Source organism: Colius striatus, chromosome 9, assembly GCF_028858725.1.
Source record: "Colius striatus isolate bColStr4 chromosome 9, bColStr4.1.hap1, whole genome shotgun sequence".
NCBI lineage: Eukaryota > Metazoa > Chordata > Aves > Coliiformes > Coliidae > Colius > Colius striatus.
Window position 1 is genome coordinate 29932608 of NC_084767.1, and position 22507 is coordinate 29955114.

At 35.5% G+C, this 22507-nt stretch overlaps 2 protein-coding genes across 6 annotated transcripts in view; one reads left to right on the top strand and one right to left on the bottom strand.

The window, feature by feature from the left end:
* The window catches only part of C9H2orf88 (chromosome 9 C2orf88 homolog), a 58072-nt gene that overhangs the window by 21304 nt on the left and 14261 nt on the right, over nucleotides 1-22507 (top strand). Inside the window, exon 5 of one of the 2 annotated variants that reach the window (XR_009819261.1) lies at nucleotides 2051-2262. The exons of the other annotated variant lie outside the window; for it this stretch is intronic. The gene's annotated coding sequence lies outside the window, so the exon portion shown is untranslated. The remainder of the gene's footprint in view (nucleotides 1-2050; nucleotides 2263-22507) is intronic. 2 annotated transcript variants of the gene reach the window in all.
* The window catches only part of HIBCH (3-hydroxyisobutyryl-CoA hydrolase), a 47181-nt gene that overhangs the window by 8773 nt on the left and 15901 nt on the right, over nucleotides 1-22507 (bottom strand). For 3 of the 4 annotated variants that reach the window (XM_062002485.1, XM_062002482.1, XM_062002481.1), the window contains 6 exons: nucleotides 14894-14972; nucleotides 10204-10349; nucleotides 9155-9241; nucleotides 7248-7306; nucleotides 6426-6507; nucleotides 194-313 (listed from right to left, as the gene is read on the bottom strand). In XM_062002485.1, coding sequence (XP_061858469.1) covers nucleotides 194-313; nucleotides 6426-6507; nucleotides 7248-7306; nucleotides 9155-9241; nucleotides 10204-10349; nucleotides 14894-14972 — 573 coding nt within the window. The remainder of the gene's footprint in view (nucleotides 1-193; nucleotides 314-6425; nucleotides 6508-7247; nucleotides 7307-9154; nucleotides 9242-10203; nucleotides 10350-14893; nucleotides 14973-22507) is intronic. The other variant, XM_062002484.1, reaches the window with a different exon arrangement.

Sequence of the window (22507 nt, forward strand, 5' to 3'; positions counted from 1 at the left end):
TCCTTCAAGTTGCATATAAAGACATGGAATGTCAAAAAAGAAAGTAACAGCCTAACAAATGTACGAAGAAATATTGAAATATAAAACATAGAAATTGTGAGTCCTTGATGTAATCTATGTAAAAGTTAGTCTCTGATAAATTTGATACCTCTCCATGGCTGGAAAGAGACAAAGGGCTCAGGTGCTTTCTTACCATGCATGCTTGGCTCAATCTGTATTCCATCTTGAGTACATCTTGTAAGCTCATAGAAGCTCCTTCTCTGAGCTGTCTGAGAGTTATCTTTAAGGATGTAGGTGACATCTTGTTAATAGTCTGGGGAAGACATTAACATTTTTGTTCTCTACCATTTAGGCACATTTCCAAGTCTGGCTTCTTTTGCATTTAAACTTTGTGAAGTAAATGATGGCAGTCTTCTCTTTGAGCTCACTTATGTGATACCTATTCCTCCCGCTCCCTCCCACCAGGCCGTAATAATAAATGAACTTACGTGCATAAACTTTTATCAGTAAGATATGTGGGATGTATGCCATCGCTTGTGAAAAGTCTAGAACTCCTAAGGTCACATAATTTATAATCAAATTACTACTAGCCAGAGAATCTAATACAGCTTGAAAGCCATTTTTGAACAGATTCTTTTGCAAAGTGAAGGTGTTACAAACAATGATACTCCATTTTTTAATATCAAATATAGTTGTAATCGATCTTAGGTGATACTGATATTGTAGCTGATGTTACTATTGTACAGCATTTAAGTTTTATTTGGTACAACAGTCAGAGTAGTAAGGTAGTAACAGTAAGATTAGCCACAAACTTCAAGTATTTGCTTTATGACCATCGCAAACACTAAACAATATATGAAGAAGAAAACTGTAGAAAAAAAAATTAAAAGAAATCAACCACAAATGCATATTTGCCCAGGCTTCTTCTCTGGGATCAGCAGACATTGCAGTAATACAGCCCTACATTTCTCTGCTGAATGGAAGCCTGAAGGTCTTGCTTTTCTTCTTTTGACAGAGCTCTGTGCTACAAATATTATGCAACAGACATGATCTGTTTAAGACACACAAACAAGTGCTGTAAATTTGGCTCTCATAAATCTCCTTCAATTAACAACATGCCAGTAAACAGTAAGGAGAGGCAGGGAGAAAGATAAAATCCTAGTTAAGAAAACAGAACTGAGCTATAAAGCTTTTAGAGTTGTGGTAGAAAGGAGATGAATCTCTTTGTTGCTGATCTTTGTTTTCCTACTCTAGACACGAGTCTTCTTCCACTGTACACCCAACTAAAAGCTCTGTATTATTCACAGTACAATAGACATTTCCTGCTAATTAGGACATTTTTACCACTACTGAAAAGTGACAGATGGTAAGCTTTGCCTCTTTACATTATTTTCATCACAGACATTAGACTCCTTACACACAGATTGAAATGGCAGGTTTCCAGTCATCAACATTAACATTTTTTCTGGCTCTCAATTACACTTCATCCCTTTCCAGACACAAGCTGATACAGCAGTGACCCATTTTGCCTAGTTAAGCTGGAAAACAAGCAACTGCTACACAAGCAGTAGGCTATGCAATTGTACCTTAGAAGCACTGGTGCTGTGATTCTATTATTTGCACGTTGAACACTTTTGTTGAGAGAGAAGATGGTTTAGAAATAACTAAGGCTGGCTCAAACTGTCAACATTGCCTGAGTTCTGTAAAGCTCTCTAACAATGAGCTGCCTTTCAGCTGATTAAAAAAAACCCAGCTATACCTCTAATTACATCACTAGGTAGGTCTCAGATGGATAGCAGCTCTTAACTCAACCCCTTATTTCCCATAACAAGCTCTTGCTAGCTTTACCTTTGAATTTGTACCGTTTCCGCTTTGAGTTTCATATTCTGTCATCTAGATTAGAAAACCTTTGCTCAGACCAGGTTAAATGGTACACAGTGCAACCAGATGGTTCATAGGCAAAATGGTAATGTCAAGTTCAATCTGGTTAAAGGTGTTGAAATGGGGAAGATCTGAAAACAGCACTTAACTAGTCTACTGCATCCAGCAGCTACCTTATCTTGGCATACCAATGAGGCTGAAGGTGGAGGAGGCACTGTCATAAATCAAGCTGAAGGAAGAGGAACAAGGAAAGAAAACGGGTCGGTGTAATTGCAGAAAAATGAATCATCGGTGCATCTATAAATAAATTCCCTATACAAAGAAGAGGAGGGGACTGGTACCAGGGAACAAGACTGAAAAGGAGATAGTGAAAAGGCTGAAGTAAGTAGTACTAAAATTCAAAGAAGTCTTCATAGAAGTATTTGACATCTATTCCAGTATCTTTGAGACCATCTTGATTTCAAATAATAATCCTGAAAGCTACAAGCTGAGTTTGCAATAGACCTGAATTCCAGTGAGAGAATATCAGAAGGTGGCATTGACATGGTGGTGTTCCTTATAAGAATACTGGCTGGAATAGCGGACGTGTCAAAAAAACACCCAATGGTTCAACATATCACTTCCCTTGCAATAGAATAAGGCACTCATCACTTACTTTCTGAGATACCAAAGTGTTTGTTTGGCTGCACTGAACAATGGTTCTAGATAAGCTTGACAAAGTATGAGTATCTAAATAAAGCATCACAGGAAACATGCTTAAGGACAGACTTATCACCAAATCAAACATCGCATGCTTTTCAAGTTTGGACTCAGCACTTATTTCATGTGCTTATTTCATCCAATTAGAAGAGGTACTTCTGTCACTCAGATTACTAAGTTTTTTCTCTTGTGTAAATTCTGAAAAAAAAAGTAATGTTCTAAAAGTAAGAGGTTTTTAAAAATATTTTTACTATGAGTTAAATAAGTGTACTAGTAGTATTCTAGCTCTCTATAGATTTGTAACTGGCTCAAAAATGCAATTTAAATTGTGAAGCAATTCTAAAGTAGAATTTTAGCAACTTTATATTTTTCTTATTCATGCAAGCCACTTGAGTTTCAAACCACTTTAGTATCAGATATATGAAAGCCTGGCATGTTTTGAAAGTAAAATTATAAGTACTGTAGATAGACAAGGATAGCTGGGATGGTGTGGCTCACAGCATACTTGGATTATAGCGGAACTAGTAGTTGCATTTTATTAACACTACAAGCTATCTGTATATTCAAGATGTGAATGTACCAAGGTGTACCTTCAAATCAGGGTATCTGTGTTAAGACTTTCAGTTAGGGCTTATTCCATAAGCTTACTAATACATATCATAATAAATATACAGGGAAACAAGAAAAATAAGCCTACACATTGCTGTTACCAAATCCTTCAGGCTCTATATTTAACATTTGAATGTGCTGCTGTTCCTGTACCTGGATGTTGAAGAAACTTTGGTTTCACAAAGTCATGGGAAACTCTCATCTATGGACGAACTCTTGGTACGGTGATACTACTGATGAGGAAAATGACTTGCTTCACACAAGTCAGTGAACTGCTATCAAGGATAATGTCTGATAATCTCAGACTGTCATGGTTTTTCTGCATGTTCCCTGGTCGAAACAATTCTTTGAACTCCGCTCCTCTGAGCAACGTGACAGCAGACCAGTGCTCTGTCTGTACGAGCTGTAAAATGCTGAACTGCCAGGGTGCAAGCTACCATTCTTCCTCCAGCTACAGTTATGTTGAATTACAATTCTCCTTCTGTAGTGAAACAAAGCCAGTGTAACTGGCAAGCCTTTCTTGGATAAAGCCAGATTTATACCTGAAACCCTTTTAAATTTTTGTCTCTCACAAAGGCATTTTCCTTCTTTGGTTTTGTGGATTTTTTACAGAAGAAATTAGGTATCTGTTCCTACAACACTACTGCTTAGCACAGAATATATGCTGTCGGAAATTTGTCTGAAACTTATCATATAATCAGAATGGGGATGGAAGGGACTTTTAGAGATCATCTAGTCCAACTCCCCTGCAGAAGCACGTCCACCTAGATCAAGTCACACAGGAACGCATCCAAGCGGGTCTTGAAGACCTCCAAGGAAGGAGACCCCACAATCTCTCTGGGCAGCCTGTGCCAGGGCTCCCTCACCTGAACAGTAAAATAGCTTTTTATTATGTTTAAATGGAACTTTTTGTGTTCCAGCTTCATCCCATTACGCCTTGTCCGGTTGCTAGATAGGAAAAAAAGGGATGCCCCAACCTCTGACACCCACCATTTAGGTATTTGCAAATATTAATGAGATCCCCCCTCAGCCTTCTCTTCTCTAGACTGAACAGTCCCAGTTCCCACAGACTTTCCTCATAAGGAAGATGCTACAGAGCCCTTATCATACATAGGGTTGTTCCTCCCAAAGTGTAGGACCCTGCACTTGTCCTTGTTGAATTTCACGAGCTTCCTCTCTGCCCAACTTGTACTTGTTCACACTAGTAACCCTTGCATCTGCTAGAAAACATGGGATTTGTTGTGTGGTGGGTAAATTTTTGAATAGACAGAAACAACTCATATGAACACAGTCTCATCTCTTAAAAAGAACAAGTAATGGTTCAGGAACTTGAGGCAACTCCAAAGACAGTCACTCATTTACAAATCATATGAAAGAAAAAAAGGTGCTATAAAGTCTTATTAAAGAGATGAAATAAGAAAACTGAAGAAACAATAAAAGAGACCATTTTTTCAGTAATTAAATTTTAAAAATCAGTTACACAAAACCATAACTTTCAAGTAGATGACATAGTTTTAAGTTCTAAATTAAAATATGAAACAAATGTAGAAGAAAAAAAGAATTTTCTTTTAATAAGGCAGATCTGAGTTATGAAGCTGTGCATGGCGGAACAAGCTGAGCAGCTATGGGTAACTAAAGAAAACATAACAGAACAAACCATCTACTTAACATGTTTGTAACAAAATATTTTCAGACTCCTTTCACGTTTCATAGTAGAAACTATATTTTTAACAAAACACCCTTTAAAGGCTTTATGCTATTTTAAAAAGTTCTATGAGGTCTGATTATGTTTTAAAGTGACATAAAATTCTATGAAATTATCTTAGAAAAAAATATATGCAAATAGTTCTTGATTGCTTTCAGTCTCCACTGAAACTAATCACTAAAATATCCCTGCAGAATTGTAGTAAACTTCATGAAATCTACAAATACAGCCTTGTAACTCAAAACAATAAAGAAATAAAAGGCATCAAAAGTGATTGCTATTAGCATGTTATCAAACTGTCTCAACAGCCCCTAATCTAACTACGTTCCCTGATATCTATAACATAGTCAAGAACTGAATCATACAGCCTGTGCCACTTGTGGGAAAACTCAGATGGTAGCCCATGGTAGAATTCAGATCTATAAACACATAAAATGATTATTCTAGCACTAGCTCATTTGACTGTTTTATTAAACTTGAATACAAGTAGGGGAAATTTGGCTTTCCCTTTCGTTCATTTTTGCTTTGGTAATATATACGCTAAACTACTTGCAATGTACCAGGCATATTGATTGACACAAAGACAAACTTGAAACTTTTTTTCTCAAGAACTGTTTGAGATTTCCAGTGACAAAATGTTAAACCTTTAATTAAAATCTAAACCCAAAAAAATATATCTGGGACTCAATGCCTAATGATAATGATACTACGTTACAAAATTATATTCCTTCTTCTCAAATGAAGGTCCGAGGATCAGGATTTCTTCTGTGAGCTCTAACTCAAGTTAGAACAGCTTTTGTTGTGTTCTATTTAATTGTAAGTAATATTTAAATAACTCCAAGACAAAATTTACAAGGCACCCAAATACCTATACTTCAAAGGAAAAAGAGAAAATACACACATTACGAATAGCTGAACATAAGTTGATTCTTGCTTTTGAAGCTTTAGTGTGTAGTTTTAATATAGATTTTTTGAGTAGTGGCTACATCCAACACTCAGAAATGTATTCAAAAGATTAAAAAAAAACCTTTGTCATAATAAATTGTTTTCTGCTTACCCAAATGAGGTATCTAGAATGGAAGAAAAAGAATGACATTGTTCTGGCACTGTTTTATTCCAACCTTTGGCAATAAAATGAGAAGCTATAAAAGGAACCTTTGTCACCAACACAATCATGAGCACGGGAAAAGGGAAATGGAGTTTGGATTGTTTTCACTAGATTTAGAATTTTATGCAATATATGATGGTATTCACATTGTGTGGTTTTACAGAGGAATATTTTTGTCTGAATAGCTCTACTGACAATCCGTCAGCACTATGTGAGAACCTGAGCCCAATACCCTACTGGTGTTATTTATTATGTTAATAAGGTGGCTAAAGTTTCTGCTTCTGCAGAGGGGTTGGACTAGGTGATCTCTAAAGGTCCCTTCCAACCCCTATCATTCTATGATTCTATGAAAGTTTGCCTCATGATAAGAAAGTACAGAACTAGACTTAAAGTCCCCAAGAAAAATAACATAGAAGACATTACCTCTAGCTGCTTTGTGGCAAAAGGAGAACCATCTTGCTTTAATTTTGTAACAATTTCTTCCATACTATTTGCTGAAAAAATACTACAAAGAAAAAAAAAGAAAAAAAGAATGAACTGCTTCAGCCTTCCTCTGCCCTATGAAGTGCTAGTAAAACAGAAATAGAGTGTAAACAGCTGATTTGGCTTGCCTTAGAAATGTACAGTTTTAAGAAACTGATTTGACTGGAATCTCCTTCCTTTACAAATCTCTATCATTTCAATAAACCTCATTTAAACTCTGATACTTATATAGAAACTTTAATTACTACTAGCAGTCTTTTGTGTAAGTTTTTAACATATCAAACCTTTAGCTATCATCTCCATTCTACTGGTTTGGTGTCAACATCTTTTGTCTCTAAATTTAGTTATTGCCATCTTTCAAGAGTTTCAGCCACTTCTTTTCACTCTCACTTGATTTCTCCGAGTTACAAAAAATCCTGGAAATGGCGTTATACCAATGAGTACAAATGCACTATGTAACATTTCCTGTCCAACTGAACAATTACTCTAAAAAATCTCCATCCAATTTCTATAGAAAATGTTCATTTTAATGTGTCATAAGGTATTTGCTTAATATAACGGTGTATGAATCAGGCAAATATTAAGTATGAAAAGTGAACTACTTCATGAGCTTCACATAAAGCACCCTAAAGACAAAAAAGTTTAAATTACTAACTTCAATGTCCATTTCTATCACCTTATATGTAGCACTGATACTATTACTCGATCTCATGTCATGCTCTCTATCTAAAAGAATAAAAAAGAAAAAATGTTGCTGAATACCTGTTAATCTTCTCAATATGTTCATCAAGTACAAAATCCTTCTCTTGATCAATTTTGCACTAGTTAAAAAGCAAATATATTTTTTACTTGGTTACTGATAAGCTTTTCAGTCTAAAATACTTAAAAATTTCAATTACTTCTGTTACAGAAATATCACAACATCATAAATGAACATTTAACATTCATAAGGCTATAACATGTTTAATTATAATTTTACAGTATGTGTAAATGAACTTGTCAATTTAGCTTGTCACTGTTAAAGTTGTCACCTCAATGCAGTGCTTGCTCTGAGGTAGCATGTATGCATGTTTGTGTGGTTACTTGTCCACAAGTAATCATTTTGTCAAATACACTATGAAATCAAGTGTAAATAAATCTACTAAAAAACTGAGAATGTTTTTTAAAAGTTTTACTTTCTTCAATACACATGCAAGTATATATGGTTTTTCTTTAAATAACAACAAAAACCAGTTTATCTTCCTTACCTTTTCTCTGTCAGTTTTCAAAATGTTATGTAGACAACTAAAGAGCATGAAAGATCTGTTGGCCTTATGTAGAAAGGCTGTCAAATGTTTCATATCTTCTGGCATTAAGGGGTTTAAGATATAATTGGATGTTTCAGTTACAGCAGCTGAAGCTGAGAAGGGCTCCCTGTCATTTCAGCTCTAACTAAAAATACACAGTTTCCTTTTCTATTCCATGTCATCTTGTAAAGCAGTATACTGCTTTAATATATTATCATTATATTTCATAGTATTTTGTCAAAACAATCAGCACTACTATGTAAATTAGCTTATCCCATTTATTTTTCTAATTAATTTTTATATATGAACTTAGTAATTCCAACACAGAACTAACAAGCATAGACACTGCTCATTTTAAAGGAAAAAAACCTGGGGAGTAATACTCAGATTGACTGAATCCTCCAGAAGTTTCCTTTCTTTTGAAATAAAATCACAATGCATATCAAAAAAGCTAAAATACCCACTGAACAAACTGATTACAAAGCAAAAGCCTTTTATTTTCAAGCCTATTATTAAATGGGGCTGATACAAATACTAATTATGTATTATCACTAGTTACATTCATGTCCAAAATCACAACAGAGAACTACGGGTTTATCCACTGGGTACACAGCAGCTTTCTCCCTATTGTTTTAAGACTCAGGTGCTTTCCCTAAATCATCTGTACTCTGTTAATATTTATCCTATTGATAAGTGCCATGCTTATGCAAACTCTTTAAATTATCTCAAGGTCACAAGCATACAAATTATTTGCAAAAGGAATAAAATGAGCCTTAAATTCCGGCTTCGGATCTGGACTGCAGATGGTCTGCACCAAAACAATGATAAAATTTATGTAAAACGCATCAAGCTAGCAAAATATTTCTTCAGGTCAATAAAGAGAAGGTTTCTGGGATGGAAATACAACATCCACTTCCAAGTGAGCAGCTTTTTATAGCTGCAGCCTCTCAACTAGGCCAGTAGTTCTACCCGTCCTTCATGTTTGTCAGAATCCCTGCAGATTGCATTTGCCATCATGTACAACTCCCAGTGGTTATCTATTTTGCCTTCTGCAAAGCATGCTAGAAATCCAAGAGTAACAGAGGGAAAATTAAGCAGCAATATTTTCAGCATCATGCTACTGGCTGGAAACTTACAAACATATATAGAAAGAGAGGCAGCTGATGACAATAGGAATTTGAGGGGTATCCAAAATGGGTAAAAAAAAAGATTCAAATTTTAATTTTGGCCACTGTAGGCATTAGTGCTACAAATTAGTATTTTATAGAGTACTAAGAGCTTGGAAACCCATTATTTTTTACTATACAACAAATTATCAGTAGCGTAGTTTGTATTTACATACATTTAACAGTTCTGCTTGATTTCAGTAACTAATCAGATTACCTTTGTATGATAGAAGTTCAGTATGTCTGCAATATTTTCTTTTGAAGGAGATTTCAGTGCTATCAGGTCCTTCTCTAAGGCAGGTAGCTATAAAAGAAATAAAATTTAATTTAAAGTAAATAAACCAAAATGTACTACTTGGATTATTACTGCTATGGGAACAGTACTATATAGTATATATGTATATAAACACCCTCCCACAACTTTCAGATAGATCTTAGCTGACTAAGGAAAAAATACAAGAAGCCAGAGTTCACTTTTCAATGTTGAACCATCTGGATTTAATTACGTCTGCAGTGATCAGTGAAGAACGTTGCTTCCTGAGCAGCCCCCCAGTGCTACATCTGCAGCAGGTAAAGCCAGCCTACAACAGTCTGACAGCAAAGAGCAGGAGCATGGCAACCATTCTACACACAAATTAGCTCCACAATGACAGACATGGTTCTTTAGTTATACAAAGAAAAGCACGCCATTGTCTCTCCTTTCGTCCATACAAATTCCTGCAACATTGTGGCTCTGGTTTTATCAAATATACTAATTTTATCCTTTCTTACAGCCACTGTAAGAAAGTATGTATTAAGGAGACTCATAAAGAACACATTAATGAGGTGCTGAAGGAAATGGCTCAGTTTAGTGATAGGTTTGGCAGTGTTAGGTTAGTGGTTGGACTTGATCTTAAAGATCTTTTCCAATCATGATTCTACGATTCTGTGATTAATGGGCTTTGCAGTTGTACAAATAATCTAATTTCAGACACTGTTGTCTAAACTGTACAATTTTTCAAGCAACTTGAAATTACGCCCAGTGAACAGGAGAATCAAGAAGACTGCAACATTTGCTCCCTCTTCCAAGCAAAGCTGTCACTAGCTGGCAAGTGTTGTAATGACAGCCTGAGTATCTTACGATCCCAGTTCACAGTGCACAGCCAGCTGATATAATTTTGCCTCTGTACACATTCAGGTTGGTAAAAATATATTGGCTTCTACACAATTCAAATTTGACATTATGGTTGTAGGCTGAGCCCCTGCTAGCACTGGGTAGCAGCTTACCTTTTCAGATTCTACAAAATGTGTAGCAATGCCAGCTTTTAGTACATCTCTTCCTTTCAACCTAAATCCTGTTAGTGCAAGGCAATAACCAATCTTTCCTGATAGCCTTGGCAAGAAATATCCTCCACCTACATCGGGAAAAAGGCCTGTAATAAACAAAACAAACAAGTGTGAAGGGAGAACTTGTCCTAATTATGCATGTAACCTAGTAGCTATTTCTTATCTCACTTTCCCTGACTTCGGCACTGCTTTTGCCCAAGTTTCTCCTTGACTTGGTTTGACATTTCTCTGTCATCAAAATCCTTCCTAAAAGCAAACTCCTGAACACCTTCCAAACCATACCCTTTCCACTGGTAGATAATTTACAAACATATACCAGCCAACAGGATTTATTCTATATGCCAGCAACTTGAGACCTTTTTAGATGCCCAAAGAATCAAGTGCACTCTCAGTAAAATACAGAATTGACATAAAGAATTGTAAAATAATTTGTGCAAAGTCAAACTGGATGCTGCTTGTTCTCTGAAATCTTTTATTATCATAAAAATATCAAAGAATGATGAAGTGCCTCTTGCAAAGTTAAGTTTTAACAAATGTGGGGGCTGAGAATTCATTAATAAATCAACAATATTGCCAGGGTCTTCCTGAAGGTAGAGGTGTGAGATGTTGACCTCACTCTTTGCCAGGACTACAACTAAACTGCAATTTAAAAAAAATCAAAAAACTGTGACTGTCTCACACTTTATTTTTAACATCTGAAGAGTAGGATTATTTCTAAAAATTGAAAGTTGTGAATAAAATGTAAGAGACTTTTAAAAGTAATTGAAAATTCTATACTTCTATAAAATCATCACTGTTATCATCTACCTTATACTGTTATGTAATTAATCATCTACAAAACAAATTCAAACACTTTTTGCAACTTTTAACATACTTAAGAAAACTTAAGCTTATCTGTAGCAATCTCAGCAATCAAAATGGAAAGGAGCAGTATCCAGTTACTACTTCCAATAATTACCAATGGTGTGTTCATGAAACGAGTCTTTTGAAGAAATTAAAGGCACAGAGGTAGTTTTTTTTCACTTTGAGACAATAAATTAAACATGAAAATAAAAGTATAGAAAGGAGCAGCAGAAACTCGGAAAACACATGCCAAAGCAAAGATATTAACTGGAAAGGTTAAGATGTACATATGGAGTTTAAAGGGGGTTCTGATAGAAGGTGCAACTTTTCACTCCCAGGTAATTGCTTTCAGTCAAAAGAGTCAACGTATATATTACAGAAAGACCTTGTAGGTAAATTTTAAGATGTGGGAAATCAGTGGTCCCTGAATATTCCTCCTCTGTGTATAGAATCAAGGGGAGTTTTCTTTCAGACAGCTCTTCTCCTCAGTGTTTTCTTCTCAATAAAGTTCATCACTGCCTTATGCTTTCACCCATCTCCTCTTCTGGTTTCTGCTTGGTCCTCCCTTAGTTCTGATGCCTTTAATACATCACAAAGTTGTTTTTAGGAGCCACTTCCTATCAGTTCCTATACTACAATTATAACTAATGTTTGCCAAGACACCTTTAGTTTTATGTTTCTATTCACACGTCTCACTTCGGATATCCTACTACTGCAAAAAAATACCTCAGTTCAAAATGAAACTTTTCTTGCAAATGCCCTTCAATGCAAAAAGTAAATTACATTATCCTTCCCATCCACCAAGACCTTCCTCTTTGCTGGAATAAAAATACTGATGCTGCAATACTGTTCTCCCCATGCTCCAATAACTTTCCAGAGGAAAAGCCATCTCTCCATTGTGGCCTACAGGGCCCTCCCACATGGCCATACACAGGGAAATTAGTTCTAAAGAAACTGTGAAATTATAATAAAAATAAAATTAAAAAGCTTAAGCTGCTTTAGTGGCAAATAAAACTAAATTGAATTAAGGTTTCTTTAATTACGAGCAAATTTACAAACATGATTAGTGAAGGTCTAACTTAGCAACTTTAAACTAACTCGTTTGCATAAATGAGTCCACTGTACCTTCTACTGTTTTCTTTTCAAGGTCCTGTCTTCCTTTCTTCTTACAATTTTATTCCTCTTGTCCCTATTTTACATATTCATCGTCATTCTCTCAGTAATGCTGTGCATATGTTTCTGCTTTTTACTAGGTTTCTCTTAACATATTCCTTTTTTTTCCCTTTTGATAGTATTTACCAATTATTTCTCAAATCTCTACTTAAGGAAGAGAAGAACTGAATGTCTGCTGTGCTGACCAGGTTAAAAGCCTATGCCTGTAACGCTGACTCGCAGTCCATGCTCTGAGACAGATGCAACATGCTTTGCTGTAATCTCAACTATTACAGTATTACCTTAAAGCTTTACAATATACTTTAATCTTTTGTTTTTCCCACTGTGGCTTTTCTGCACCCTCCTACGTCTAAGCTCCTTTCGAGTACTTTATCTTCTCTATGTCAACTTTCAAACTCCTACAACCTAGAACTGCCTTTTCTTTTGTTTGCAAAGTGGCATATTTATCTATATCCTTTTAATTTATGCTGGTGTATAAATGTAGAATAATGTTGTGAAAATGTAGCAGCTAAATGAACACTTTGGTTTCATTTCACAGAAAAGGTGTAATTTCTACTGAAATAAGTGAACAGATGAAAAAATCAATTAATACAGTATCTAGACTGCTAGACATTTTAAACACACCAAAGATATCAAAACAGCTAAGCACTTAAATCCAAACAGATTTCAGTGGGTTTACTTATAATTGATCCTAAAAGGGTGCAATTACTTTCCTTCCTAAGCAAATTCTAAGCTTTTCCTTTACATGTCTTCATAGTCTATATTTGTTTAAGTAAGTCCTTGGCAACACAAGAAATATAGGTAAGGTACATAATTTTTGTTAATGTAAGTCTATTCATATCTTTGCTTTTGAAGAAGAAAGTGAAAAAAGTATCTTTCTTATTAAAAAAATTTCTATTCCAAAGATCCTCTATATTTAGATTTTAAAAAATACTAATTGTTTCCTTCAAAGTTTCCTTGTACAACAACTGATTATAAACTTTAGGAGTTCAGAAAATTTATGTTGTATGAATGCTTGAGCTATTTATTTTACTAAGTTTTCCTTCAGCAGAGAAAATTACTTGGAGGGCTGCAATAGTTTTTCTCTCATCCCAAACTTTTTTGTTCAGAAAACGAACACAACAGTTATCAGCTAGCAGGAATTCCTCTAATATTTCTTCAGGAGTTAAATTGATAATGAGCTTTCTTATATCTGAAGAATTATGTTTTAGTTGACTTGACGCTCACAGCTCATTCCATATTTCAAGGATTTCAGGGTAAGTCTTGTGAAATGTTTCATCCAGGCTGGACAGCAATAAACAATAGATCATAAGACATCCCTTAAAAATATGAAAAATGTTAAACCTTTTAAGCATTACAAAGAGGAGGCACTACAAAACTAGGATCTTTAGCTAAGTGTGCCTTTTCAGTTTAGTTGTAATGACCTTCATGTACTCTAAAATGTTCTCAACAAGATCAGAATATTCTTTTATTCTCTTTTCAGAACTGAATCCTGTCTTTATTTTAGATATTATTTCTTAGTTTTAACATTATGTAACTGTTTGGAAAGTCTTTTTCCAAACTACTCCTTGCAACTAATTATTTGAGGTGAAACTAAGACTGAACCTAATAGCACCATGTCTGCTGCCATTTAAGCTGTTTAACCACCAGATAAAGTTGTCTATTCTGAATAAATTTGTTCAACAGAACTACATATTATGACTAGCATCTTTCTCCTGCTTGAGGACATAAAGATAAGAATAATTGCAGTCATCCTTCAGTTGCTTTGCCTTGGAAAAGTGTAAAAACTAGAAATTTTGCAGGAGAGAAATGCAGGATAGGTGATAGGTTTTGACCACTCTTTATAGACATTCTTGATAAGCAGGGAGAAGGGACTTGGACATTGATGGCATAATTAATAGAGTATATATTAATATACTTAATATAATACTATATATTAAATAATAGATTATATAGACCGGATAATAATAGCTTCAATCTGGATATCCTGTCGGTGCCAGGATTGTCCTGAAGGGAAATGTGAATAATTTCACAGGAGGGTTCACATCTGACTTACTTTTCTTAGGACATACGTAAAGCTTCATAAAGCTCTGAGACCCAACATTTTCTTTTGTACATCTCAGAGTCAACAAAGAAAACATAAGGTACTACATGTTGCTACTTTAAAAAAGTAAATAAAGATGACACCATGATCTGACCTGAATGCAGTCTGTACATAATGAGTCAATAATCTATACAAGAAAAACTGGAATCTCAAAATCTCTCTCATTAACATTGCAGAGCAGCTTACAGTACAACCAGTTTGACTCATACTGAGTTTCAAATGTAACTGTACTTGCACTAGGATCTTCAGACTTTATCTGCCAACTTCTTGTAGCAAAAAGTGTTCCTTAGATCTACTTTCGTTGTATCCTGACAATCTAGATATTAAACCCCAGGTTAAGAACCTCAATGATCAATCTCCCAGAATACAGATATTTTTCTCTTAATTTAATAGAAAATGCTTTCTGTATATGGTCATCTTCAATTCCTTTTTAAAATTCTTTTATTACCACCACTCCTTTCAGTGAAACTCGAGACACATTACGATGTGATAATCTGCTAAAATACTTACCTATCGCTGTTTCTGGCATCGAGAAAACTGTCTTTTCTGTGGCAACTCGGAAATGTCCATGGACTGAGACACCAACTCCCTGTGCACAGAGCAAAGGACATGGTTATAAAATTATTTATACAATTAATCATAACCATAATTTTAAACAACATTAGATTTACCATGTACATCTCAACAAAACATTAAAAGGCCTTTTATGGTTCAAACACTAATTAAGTTTCATATTACCTTTATGATTTGGCTGATATAGCATTCTATGCTTTAAAGGATTGATAAGCCATACAGAGATTAACTTCAAAAGCTGATGAGTGATGGCAATAGAAACAAGTTGACCCTATTTTCTCACCATTAATACTACCTCACCTATAATTTTTGCATATACTTTAAATCATCAACAAAAAAAAAGGCCAATGCTTTTGAAATATACATGAATTGCACTAAGTTGTCATTGTACTTTTAAAAGAAAGAATAATTAGCTAGTCTTTTAATGTGATAATTACGTATTTTATCAATACAGAAGTATTTTAAGCAGGAAAAACATTCAACATTATTGATTAAATTCAAAGTATGTGGTTAGAAACTCACTTATTTAACCTGGGGACTTATATTCTCAAATTTAGAAACAGAGTTCACATTTCTAAGTATCTAGCCCTCTTCTCTAGCAGTTCTTGATGAGACATTTCCCTTAAGAGCAGAAGATCTCTAGTTGTCTGTCACATATTTTCTGATATAGGCAGTGAGCAGCAGCAAGACCCAATTTTTTTTTTTTCCAGTTCACACAAAATTAATTTAATTTAGATGAATGTTCAAGAGGCAAACTGACAAATTTAAAGAAAATTTTTTTCTGAAAATGTTAGTATTGTTCAGTAATAGTATTTAAAGTAATTCAAGAGTATTTGGATTACTGGGCACAACTACAACATATGAGTAAAGGTGTCTCACTTCTTGATGTGGTAAGTACATGATTCATGTTAATAGAAATGTATGGTAGATCCTACCTGGAGATAAAACCCTCTACTGAATATTTAGCAAGGAGTTTCTTCATACAAATACTTTCTGCCTTTCACTGTTTCAGCTCACTTCCATTCCTCACTGTTAAATTTCCCTTTGCTTAGTCCTTCTATCCATTCATATTTTTCTATTAAAACTAGGATATCTTAAAAACCATTGATCAAAAGAAGACAGTGGCTAATGAAGATAGAATAGACTTTAAGGAACATTTCTAATTGTTTAGATACTGGAAAAATGGCACTTGATCCAATTAAGGCTACTAGTCTTCACAAACGTCTTGACAGTATTTCATACCTTCCATGAAAAACAGTGGGATGACACTTGCTTGGACCACTATTATATATTTGATTGACTTTTAAGGGGAGAGGAGAACATAGTAGAACAGATTTTCATTTTGCATCTCTAGAGAGATCTTTGTATGGGCTTCATGTGAAAATTTTCAGAAGTTTTTCAAAAGAAAAACTGCATCAATTTCCTCACAGCATTCTCATGCATTCTTCCCTGGCCTTTCTTACAATTCTCCCCAGCAAGACACTGTCACAGCTTTTTCCATTTGGGTGACACATGACTAAAGTTGAAAATTTCTTCAAGTTTTTTCTGTAAAAAGAAAATATGCCAGTCTCAGGTTTTAATATAGATCTATGAAGTTTCTAAGATTCCAGTCTATTTTATTTTATTGAGAAATTGACACTTAATAGTAACAGATTATCATTCCTGATTTTTACATCCAGAAACTAAGCCACATCTATACACATGAAGTACTGCTGTTTCAAGGAGGCAAATGGGATTTGAGCAAATACCTGAATCTTACCCGCACAGGGTAAAAACTTATGTCTCATGCCACATCTGTCCTTCAGCTCTTTCACTTGAGGACTAGTCAGAGGCTGCAGAAGGGCAGCAAGGGCAATGGCCCTTGTATTTAGTTCTCTTGCAAATTCAAAGCTACACGTAAAACTACATGCATGCTTAAAAACAGCTCTAGAACTCTGAAATGAAACTGAAATGTGACGTCACCACTTCCAAATTTTTTTAATAATAGCATATTTTCACTGCACTGAGTAAAGCCTGATGTTATTTTTATGTATGTTCAACAATGACAACCTTTTAATAAAGATAATTAATTTATTTTTTAAATCATGCTCATTTTGCTCCAATGCTTAAACTATTTTTTTCTAATCCTATGTCTAAGAATAAAATACTCTTTATCTTAAAGCATTTTTCTGGCTTGTTTTCTAGACAATCAGAAGTTTGTGTAAGGACTCAAATTTTTAGCTTCAGTATTAAGTAACAAAGACTCAGTGTGAAATCCATGAGGACAGCTTCACTTCCAAGCTTGTCCTTTTTTTCTTTCTTGTGATAAAAATAACTGTAGAGTTTTAATAATAAAAGTTGAAAGAGGTAATTTTTATTTGAAATCAGATTTCACTTTGTCAAGTGGTTAAGCCATAATTGGATTCGTTTTCTAGATAGCCTTCAAGTTTTACAGTATGGATAAGAGATTAATTTCAGATGCACATTTAAAAGACTAAAACTATATTTTGTTCATACTCATTATAAAGAAAATGGTGTGAATATGTCCTTACTTCTTTCAGGATCACTTCTAAATAATCCAACATTAACACAAAATTTGGAGAGAAAGCTGAGTTAATGCTTTTGAGGGTACAAACCTCTGTAATTTATTAAATTGGTGATTATATGCTTTTACATGTTAATTTGCAACTTCCCAAATGGTTACTTTAATACGTTCACAGTGTTCAACCTTCTCCATCTACGAAAGAGGGTAGATGCTTAGTAGATGCTTATTGGTTTAATAGTATTCTATGTAAAGAAAAAAAATGAAAGTCTAAATGCATTCCTCTGTCATTTCTGGATTTTGTCCTTTACTTTCTTTAAAATTTAACTGAAATCTTACACAGATATTCCGAGGAGGCCCTTCACACTATTAAAATATGTGCAGTTGGGCTGTGTTCACTTCACCAAATAGTGCCAGCATTTAGACATACAAGTCTTGATACTGTAATTTCTTTCTTAAAATACATTGTATCTTGTACTGTCTAGAATCCTGCCATTTGTGATCTTAAATATACTAAAGCTAATGTCTTTCTTCAGACTTTCCCAAGATAACAGATTCCTACGGTGAATCAGGCTTCGTTTTTAATCCACCCATTGACAGCTGAATATTTGAATTTTGTAAAGGATACTTATAGAATAAGACTGAACTATTAGACTCCTCAAAGCAGTATATAATAGTATACAGAGTTTGGTCTAAATTCCTCAATAAAGCGTCTCAAAAAGGCCACAAAGTATCTGAATTTTACTTTCCATACACATAATTTCCTGTTCAATGCCACATTTCGTGAGTCATTGTTTTCCATTTTTTTATCATGAAGAATACAGAACCTTATTTAAAGTATTTTTCTAATGAAAAACAAGGTGGAAATTATTGGAGAAATTTAATAGAGGTTTTATAAATCTTAAAAGTTATGTTGTAGCTGGAAGGCTGTATTATCTAAAATTGAGAATGATCAATATTAGTAAATCAGAGAACACATCACATTTAGGGAAGTTAAGAAACTTTGGGCCACCACAACAGAGTGCCATACAGAGCAAAATAAATATGTCCTTCCTGAATGACATACGTAAACATCTGTTTTACATACAGAAAGGTAGATCTGTGTCACAATACAACCATAAATTACAATTGTCTATTTGCTGAATAGCTTAACTCAGACTGTAAAGGAATCACTGCCTAGGAAAGCATCAAAGAAATATAAAAAGGCCTTCAGAAATGTTGCTTGTATCACCTTAACTAGGCTAATAATGAATCTTTAGCTACTCAAGTAAATAATTAAATGATAATAATAGTATTAATATTGTCTGCAGGGAAAGTCTTCTTGTAACAGCTCACATCCAATAATTACACTCATTTTCAAGTGCATGAGAATACAGTCCTCAGAAGGTCTAGAACCATAAATGAAACGTGGCAACTGACAAACAAACTGAGCATAACACAACAAAGGGCACATATATCTGAATACAGCTGTGTAAAAATAGACAAGGTACAGCAAAAATGTTTTCAAAAGCATTAGCTGACAAAGTAAGCGGGTGACATTGACTCAGGAAGCAGCAGGAGCTTCTAGCTGTGTTAGATCAAAAATCACTGATACAAGAGCATTAACCCCTGCATTCAGACACATCAAATCTTAAACAGAATCAAAACTAATCTTTGTTCATCATTAATGTTATGGACCACTCCAAACAGTATAATCCATTTTTATCTGTAGACACTAATAGACAAGATGGCTTTAGTAAACTAGAGCAATGCTGCTTAACAGATCAATCTGGACTAAGAAAATCACTTTCTTTCATTGATGCCACATAAATCAACTACACAAGTAGGTAAAATATCACTAAAACAGAGTGTTTTCAACTTTTTAATCATTTAGTGTGGTATTTTTAAATATAAAATATTAATGTAATATCATTTCAATATATTAATTTCAACATACTGATTATTTATTAGAGATTCCCAGTCCAAATTATTACAGACACACAGAACCACAACAGGATGACTGGAGATAGATTATTTGTAATAATATTTGATGTTTCAGTCTTGTTTTCCTGACCCCTAATTATTTAAACAAATTTGATGCAATTGCATTTAGTAATCATTTAGCAGGTTCTTCTTACAGTTAAATCTGGAAATAAAAATACAGAGGCCATTCAGTGCACTAGTGCTGATACAATGAGTGTCCTTTATCAACACAATTCAGATTGAATTTTTAAAAGCCCTGTTTTGATTTTTCTACTACCAGCCAAAACTTATCAATGATGTCCAACCATTTTTATTAGGGCAGTTATCCGCAATAGCCATTATATTTTCCCATGTAATACGCTGGGACTGATCTGGTCTTCTGCCAGTGAGCACCCACACTAGTGCAGTGATCCCACGCAGCAGAGCATGCAGCATCTGCAGTGGCAGTTAAACACATGCCTCCCCAGCAGGGACGGAGGACCTGCAGTGTCATGTCCTCCCTTTCCATGTATGTTTGTTCCTCCAAGGCAAAAAGTAGCAGCTTGAACAGTTAGATCTCATAGTCCACTGCAGCTCAACAACTATGATGCCAATATAAAAATTCTGACTACTCAGAATTTTCTGAAATAACTTCTATCCAGAGTTAAGATTGCTTTCCTTGGTTCTTTTTCACTACTGTGTATTACTTCCCAAGACATTTCAGGAAGTCTACAAAACTTCCTGGCATAAGTCAGCTATCTCTGTTAAAAAAACCTCTTTTCGTATCAGATGAGGCACAATTTTTTATGGACATAAAACTTCTGCGGCAACAGAAAGAAAAGAGGAGATATAAGAAGACTTAGATCTGAAAAGTCTATGGCAGAAGTAATTAATTACTTGCAATAATTCCTTTTTGCTCCACAATGTTTCCCTGTACATAACTGGCCATGTGCATTCAGAAAAATATAGTGTTTTTATTTCTAAAATTTTGGAAGACAAGACCTGTCCCTTTGTCTCTTTGTATCAAAGAGATGCATGTCTGCCTCACCACACGTTAATGTGTGCGGGGAGGGCAGGCAAGCAGGCAGGAACATGTTTCAGGCATTTGCATCAACATGTAACTTAACTTTTAGGATTTATCCTTAAGAACAAGAAGTGTTTCTTCAGTTTTAAGATAGGCACACATAACGTAACTTTTTATAAACAATAACTAACCTAACACTGCCTAGCCCACCACTAAACCATGTCTCTCAACACCTCATCTACATGTCTTTTAAATATCTCTCGAGGGATAGTGACTACACCACCACCCTGGGCAGCCTGTAACTGTGCTTAACAACCCTTTCAGTACAGACATGTTTCATAATAGTCAATGTAAACCTCCCCTCTTCTCAGGAAGAAGTGCTTAGAAAGTAAAAAACAGATTAAAACTAACTCAAGGAGAAAATGAGCCTTCGAATTCTTCTGGTAATGAGAAAAATGAACAGAAATATGAAAGGATGGAGAAGCAGGCAAAGATAATTCTCTTCAGAACTTTTTTTTTCCCTTGATCTAGAATAAAGGGTAGGAGAAGGAAATAATAAGAACTCCCATTATGAGTCTAGGCATCTACATGAAAGCCTAGAATTACAGAAAAATAGTGGAACTTTTAGCAAGAGAGTTTAGTGTTAAATGGAAAGAAGAAATCTGTGCAGAAACCTGCAAAAATCTCTGCAACTACAGTCAATAGTGCAGAAGGTAGGAAAGCATTTCATGAAGCCACAAATAAAACTTCCTTTAAACATATACATTTTGGAAAAAAATAATAACCTCAAAAGTACAGCTTAACTTTAACTTTAGTCTGAAAGTAGAAGAGTAGTGTTTGCTCTATAATGTGATGATCTATGTGCCATCACATTGTGCAGGAGTGCAAACACCTATTCTGTAATTCTACAATGCTAAGTGCAGTATGACTGTACGACACCAACACCTGTACAATGCATGTTCAAGAAGTCTTCCCTTCCTTTCTGGGTGTGAAGCAGCGGCATACAGTCCTTTTCACAGTTTCGATTAAACAACTCATTGAAGAATTGGGAGAGTGTGGTAGTTTAATCAGGTGTCCACCAAGTCATAACATCACTCCCCCTACCAAACTGGACAGGAGAGAGAGAAAAATTGCAGCGGTTTGTGCATCAAAATAAGGACAGAGAAACTGCTTAGCAATTAGTGTCACCGGCAAAACAGACTCAACTTAAGGAGAAAAAGGTTTGATTTATTAAAGGAACAATAAGAACAGGGAAATGAGAAATAAAACTGAATCTTAAAACACCTCCCCCCACTCCTCTCTCTTCCTGAGACTCCCCTTCCCCCCCAGCAGTGCAGGGGATAGGGGATGGAGGTTACGGTTAGTTCATTACAGAAGGACTTTGCCACTGCTTCTTCTCAGGGGGAGGCACCATCACACTTCCCACTGCTACACTGTGGGTTCTCACCCCACTGGAGACAGTCCGTCATGAACTTCTACAGTGTGGGTCCTTCCCATGGGATACAGTTCTTTATGAATTGCTCCAGCATGGGGCCTACTATGGGGGCAGCTCCTCACACCCTGGCCCAGTGTGGGTCATCCACTGGGAGAACAGACTTTCAGGTACCGACTGCTCCAGCCTGAGTCCCTCACAGGATCACAACTCCTAACAGCAAAACTGCTCTGTTGTGGGCTCCTCTGTCCCAATACTCCCAGGTCCTGCCAGGAACTTGCTCCAGGGTGAGCATCCCACAGAGTCACAGCCTCCTTCAGGCATCCACCCACTCCAGCGTGGGGTCCTCCATGGGCTGCGAGTGGATCTCTGCTCCCTGGTGGCCTCCATGGACTGCAGGGGCACAGCTGCTTCACCATGAGCTGCACCACAAGTCACAGGCGAGTCTTTCTTTCAGGGCCTAAGCACCCTCCTCCCCCTCCTTCTCCACTGACCTTGGCGTCTGGGAAGATGTTTTCACATTCTCACTCCCTCTTGCTTCTGCAGTTTAGTAATTGCACAGCAACTTCTTCCCCTTCTCCAATATATTATTCACAGAGGTGTTATCTCAGTCACTAATTGGCCAGGCCTGGG